Here is a 6,191-nt window from a genome sequence, read left to right as displayed (position 1 = left end):
GTCATGATTCACCCAGTGAATCATGCAGCTTCTGCTGGTGAAATGCAGCAGGTTGATTTGCAATAAACTTCTTAGATAAATGGAAGTATTTACTCAAATAACAAGGTAAGTACAGTCAACGCATCAGCAAGCAAAATAGTCATTTGGTTATCATAATCAAATATTATCTGTCACATACCAGATGCATAGCTGTATGCTTTTATGAACCTGTTAGTGCACTAGGTTTTTGTACCAACATCTCCCAAAGCCACAAACCATCTTTTCAATATGCGGTGCTTAGCACACCACTAGGTGAGAGCAATCTTTCAATATCTTTATAATCTCATGAGAATGTTGCTGTGCCTTCAGCGTGTCAGTCCCAAGATCATGTGGAATAGAATTAATGGCCTCATAGAAGAGAATATGAGTTAGAATATGACTTTACCTCATGGGGACACATCCAGAAAGTGCTATCTATAAGCAATAGACTCTCACCAAGCATGGAACCTACCAACAATTTGACTTGACTTTATACATATATGAAATAATAATAATTAGACAAGTCATGAGTTAGAGAGAGGGGGAGGGAAGGAGGGAGGGAAAGAAAGAATGAGAGAGAGAGAGATGTAAATGTAGTGCTCATATATGAAATTCTCCCAAAAAAATAAAAATAAAAATTCTTAAATGAGGAGAAATGTTCATCTCCTTAGCAGAGACTAAGAGGCTAAGTGTGTATGATATTAAATCATCTACTTTGTCTGCTAACAGTTCTTGTGGGGATTCTCTCTCAGAGAGCACATGGTACAATGAACTTCAGACACGCCCACTAACAATGCATCTTATCCTAATCTTATCACAGGGCTATGAATCTGTCCTTTTTGGCTAAGCTGTACACACACACACACACACACACACACACACACACACATATATATACATATACATACATACATATACATACATAGTATAGATACATGTATGCATGTATATAAGTGTAGGGGTATATATGTGTATATTATGTATATATGTGTGTGTTTGTGTGTGTGTGTGTGCATGTGCGTGCACGTGTGTATGTTTGAAAGGTTGTATGTAAGGAAGTGCCTCACAAACATGCCTGGTGGCTGTTGGTGCTGTGAACTAAACATTGGTCCTCACTAAGAGAAGCAAGTGCTCTTAACCACTGAACCATTTTCCTGGTCCCTGCACTTGTCTTCTGGAATACAGTTACTTATATCATAATCTCGTAATTTCCAAAGGACAACTACGTGCCTGGTTTTTCGCAAAGACTTATAATGTATTTAATGAGTGGAATAATTTAGTTCTAAAAGTCAAAACCAGGCAATAATTTAATATCCTGATGGGCCTGTCATAGTTTCTTCTGTGGAGAGGTTCAGAAAAAGTTGTACTATGTAATGCAGAAACATTTCCAAGGCTGGAGACATCAGGAATATATTTTATTTTCCTAAGAGTGTCTTAAGATGTTATGCCTCATAAGAATATTCTGAGTTGGGAGGTGATGGTGCACGCCTTTATTCCCAGCACTCAAGAAGCAGAGATGGGTGCATCTCTGTGAGTTTGAGGCCAGGGTGGTCTACAAAGCTAGTTCCAAGACAGCCAAGGCTACACAGAGAGACTCTGTCTTGCAAATGTGAAAAAAGAAAAAAAAATATTCTGGTGGCAGGTCAAGAGGGACGTGAGGGAGAGGGGGTCAAAAATTCTGTACAAATAATGTCATTTTGGAGCATTTTCTATCTGCATTTTCTATCTGCTCTTCACTGTGGATGTGGTGTGTGTGTGTGTGTGTGTGTGTGTGTGTGTGTGTGTGTGTGTTTCAGGTTGAATCATATTATGGAATTGGTGACAAGATCTCAGATCTCGTTGAGGGGACTGGGAATCTGACTGAAACTCAACGTAAGACCTTTGCCAGTGGTGGAGTAGCTTGAATGCCTGTTTTGCTATATCTGAATCCAGCCTTCAGATGACTGTTGCAACATAGTTTTCTAAATGAACACACTTGTCTGTGTAAGCAAACAGGCTTTAGAACTTATAGATGCTTCTGCTATACTCAAAATGTCCTGGAAGTTTGGGTTCTAAAAAGTTGAACCAAACTCTCAGAGCACTAAAGTCCCTGGGTTTTTTTTTTCTTTTTTTTCTCTTTTTAATTTTTTCTAACCTTTTGTGAAAGAGTGTTTGCTTACGTGTGTGTGTGTGTGTGTGTGTGTGTGTGTGTGTGTGTGTGTGTGTGTGTGTGTGTTCCATGTGTGTGCAGGTGCCTGAGGAGACCAGGAGGTGTTGGATTTCCTGGAACTTCAGTTACAGGTGGTTGTGAACTGCCATTTGGGTGTTGAAAACTGAATCCAGTCCTGTACAAGAACAACAAATGCCCTTAACTACTGGGCTAGCTCTTCAGGCCCAAAGATAAATATTTTAAATAATTATTACATTTATTTTTTTAAACCAGGAATTAAATTGTGTAAGTATAGCCTAAAGAGTTTTTCATCGGGAATTTATAACTAGGCCACACCTGGTGATGAATTCCATTTTTTAAGAAAAAATGTAATGGGTATGGGTATATGTGTATCTGTGAATTGTTTGTAGGGCTGGTCCCTGCAGAGGTCAGAAGAGAGTCAGATCCTCTGGAACTGAGGTTACAGAAAGCTGTGAGCTACCGTATAGGTTTGTGGAACTGAACCTGGCTATTCTGCAAGAACAACCAGTGCTCTTCACTGATGACCCAGCTATCTAGCTCAGATCCAGATATTAGGTCTCAAACCTGAAAGAAATAGCTAACTGAGGTGCCTATTTAACATTAGCTAAGTGGAGGGGCCACCGGGTTCTTCCTAAGCCCCCACCTGTTGCAGGGGATGACTTTCCAGCTCAGGAGCTGGGCTGCCCTGCCTCCAGATGCCCTTTACTCTATAATCCAGCCATTTTGTTACATGACCTGTTTTTCTACCCTGTCTCTCCCTATCTCTCCCCATCTCTCCCTATCTCTCCCTATCTCTCCCCATCTCTCCCTATCTCTCCCTATCTCTCCCCATCTCTCCCTATCTCTCCCTATCTCTCCCCATCTCTCCCTATCTCTCCCTATCTCTCCCCATCTCTCCCCATCTCTCCCCCGTCTCTCCCTATCTCTCCCCATCTCTCCCCAACTCTCCCTATCTCTTCCCATCTCTCCTCTCTCTTAGCATGGCCTTGCTCACTCTGGACTCTGTCTGGCTTTGCTCTCCTCATCTCTACGACAAACCTCCTCCACCATATCTAGGAGCAAGGCATATCTATTTTTTAATTTTGTAAAATTTTCTTTCAGCAGTATTTTGACATTTTTGTGTTTGGGGCAAACGGAAGACATAGTGAGTATATAAATTTTTAAGGCAACTGCTTCTTTGGATGTTGAACAAGAAATATTATGTGGAAAGTATAAAATTGGATCTATGCGTTGGGCACACTCACTAGAAGATAGGCAGGAGAGCGGCGATCTGTGGGAGCAAAAGGCAAGGATGTCCCTGTAGCTGCCTCTCTAGGACAGGCTAAACATTCTCATCTTCCATATAATGTACCCAAGCAACACTGTTTTTGTCTTGTCGTTAACTGAACATACAGAGAGTTACAAATTTTGTTACCAGTGCTTTTGGCTGAAAGCATTTGAGCAGCAATAAAAATGTATATTATAGCCTAGACAACAGTTGTCACAGGCATGTATGTATGTGTACGAGTACAGGTACAGGGTACAGGCACGGGTATGGGTATGCGTGCGTGATGTACACACACACACACACACACACACACACAATGGGTAAGGGGTTGTTAAAGGCACATAGGTGAACCAAAAATACCTGAAACACCATAAAGTCTCATGAGAACTGCATCATGGAGTCCCTGAATGCATATAATGCATATATAAATATACAGATACAGATATACAGGCACACATATGGCTCCTAAACTGCTATATGGAATACGTTTATTTGAATTGTTTTCTTTGTAGCCTCTTGATGTACAACGAACTTCATGGTGTCTGAAATAAGATACCATCACAGAGGTTATCACAGAGGTTAACAGATCCCAGAAACACTGGAATAGCTTTATTTGAGTATCTTTCTCTCGCCAGAAAGCTGTAGTCACAAACTCACATCAGCATGCCTGTTTTCTTTTAAACTAAGTTTTAAACAGGGGTCAGGTTTGGAGGCAGGGTACTTGCCTGGGGAGCGATGGAAACTACATTTCCCAGGATGCAATACGCGAGACGATGGGGGAGTTGAGCCAATGGAAATTCGGCATTTATTTTTATTTCTAATTTTTGGTTGTGTGTGTGTGTGTGTGTGTGTGTGTGTGTGTGTGTGTGTGTGTGTGTGCACGGTCGCATGCGTGCGGTTCGTGTGTCTGGAGCTGGACTTCCAGCGTGGTCTTCTTGGAGGTCGTTTAGCGGTATCTGGGGTTTGTTGACCTAACTGGAAGCTCCGGCGAGGTGGGTCGTTCGGGTGGCAGAGCTCTTAGAGCTGCTCCGCAGTACAGAGGCCCTGCTGAGGCCCAGCGACTCCGCCCACATGCTCCGAGCCAGGCCTAGGGAAGAGACCTTGGTGACCTTGCATCCTCTGCAGAATCCAATGGCTGTGACCACTCACAGGAACCTGGCCCAGGTAAGTGCTGCATCCTGCGGCTCTCACCCGAGCGCTAGAGCCCCGGGAGAGGCCCCACCATGGTCCCGAAGCTCCTAGTTGGTGCACTTGGCAGGAGGCACCTGTGTGCTGGGGTTTGTGAGTGTTGCAGAGATGACGCCTGGAAAGGCGGCTAGGCAGGGAAGATATGGAGTCCTGGAGTCCAAGTGTTTGTAGAAGCAGTTGTGAGGTCGATTTGCATCTGAGGAATTTGAGTTTAATTCTTCGGACACCGAGAGCCCCTGAGAATTGTGAACAGAGATCCTGTTCGGAAATAGTATTCTAAATTTTCCTGAAGTTACTCAGAGGAAGGACAAACAGGAGGAGGAGACATGAGGGGCAGGAGAGAGTAGTACCACAGGTCTGGCAGCTCTCCGGTGAGGTTCAGAATTGTGGACCGCTGCATAGACAGAGTTGTAGTCATCCCAGACCTTCAAACCCCAAGGTGATCAGGGTCACTGTGTGACTGGAGCCTGTGAAGACGCCTGTGGCTGCTAGATTCTAACAGCCTCCTCCTTTTCCAGGGTTCCCTGACTTCAGAACCAGTTACAGAGCTGGGCCTGGTAAGTGGATCCTGCCTTCACCCTCATGCCACCCATACAATTTTGGGGTTAGTGGTTCTTGGTCTGTATCTCAGTGCGCCCTAGGAGCCCTGGGCATCGCAGGCTTGAACAGGTTAGGTACATAACCCAAAGATGTATAGGCTGTGCGTTGTATGAAATTGTTGGCAAGCGTGAACAGAAGTGTAGAAGGTTGCTTCTCTCAAAGAAGTGTGTGCCAGTATGTGCCTATGCCTGAAGGGGAGACTGAGTTATTTAGGCATGTGCAGAATGATTTTCCTTCTCCTTGGAATAAAGACCAGTGAGTTGAAGGCGTCAGACCCCAAATTATAGGCATTACCTGGCTTCCACTGGTGATTGTTGGTGGGTGTCTTAGTTAGGGTTTTATTGCAGTGAAGAGACCCCATGACTCTGGCAACTCTGAGAAAGGAAACATTTAATTGGATTTGGCTTATAGTTCCAGAGGTTTAGTCTGTTGTAGAAATATTTAGTCTCAATCAGGGGCTTTGCACCGCCTTTGATAATTTGGTTCCTGGATAAAAGACAGACAACTTTTATTGTTATAATAAGGCCTAATCAGCACTAGAGCTGGGCAGATATCTATCCTCTGTGCTATTAGAATCTGTTTCTCCATCAGTAACCCCAAGGTATAATTTGCCACGTTCCACCTGGGCAGCTCTTAACTTCGGTTTGCCAGCCCTCGTGGCTGTGTTTTCGGGATTCACCTACCCCATGGTGGCTTCCTCTTCTCTTCACCATCGTCTCTCTCTGTGTGTTTTTGCTCAGACCTCAAGCCTGAGAACCTCAAACCTGGCCTTTGTCTCTTCTGCCTAGCCATTGGCTGTCAGTATCTTTATTTAGTCAAGGAGCAAGGTCATGTTGTATGTCTGCGTGGGTTCCCTGTGGGCAGCCAGGCCGTGGGCGTCAGTGTTTAGCATCACGATACATAGTAAATGACCAAACCTCAACATTAGTTCATCAGTGTCCTGGTGGG

General features: G+C 44.0%; 1 protein-coding gene across 1 annotated transcript in view; it reads left to right on the top strand.

Moving 5' to 3' along the window:
• The first annotated feature begins 4,478 nt into the window (after window positions 1–4,478).
• Window positions 4,479–6,191, top strand: part of LOC127676343 (zinc finger protein 551-like) — a 174,599-nt gene continuing 172,886 nt past the window's right edge. Inside the window, exons 1-2 of the mRNA XM_052172280.1 lie at window positions 4,479–4,619; window positions 5,162–5,200. Of these exons, the coding sequence (XP_052028240.1) occupies window positions 4,527–4,619; window positions 5,162–5,200 (132 nt within the window). The 5' untranslated portion in view covers window positions 4,479–4,526. The remainder of the gene's footprint in view (window positions 4,620–5,161; window positions 5,201–6,191) is intronic.

The sequence above is a fragment of the Apodemus sylvaticus genome, chromosome 1 (assembly GCF_947179515.1).
Source record: "Apodemus sylvaticus chromosome 1, mApoSyl1.1, whole genome shotgun sequence".
Taxonomy (NCBI): Eukaryota; Metazoa; Chordata; class Mammalia; order Rodentia; family Muridae; genus Apodemus; species Apodemus sylvaticus.
This window is presented reverse-complemented; position numbering and strand designations above follow the sequence as displayed.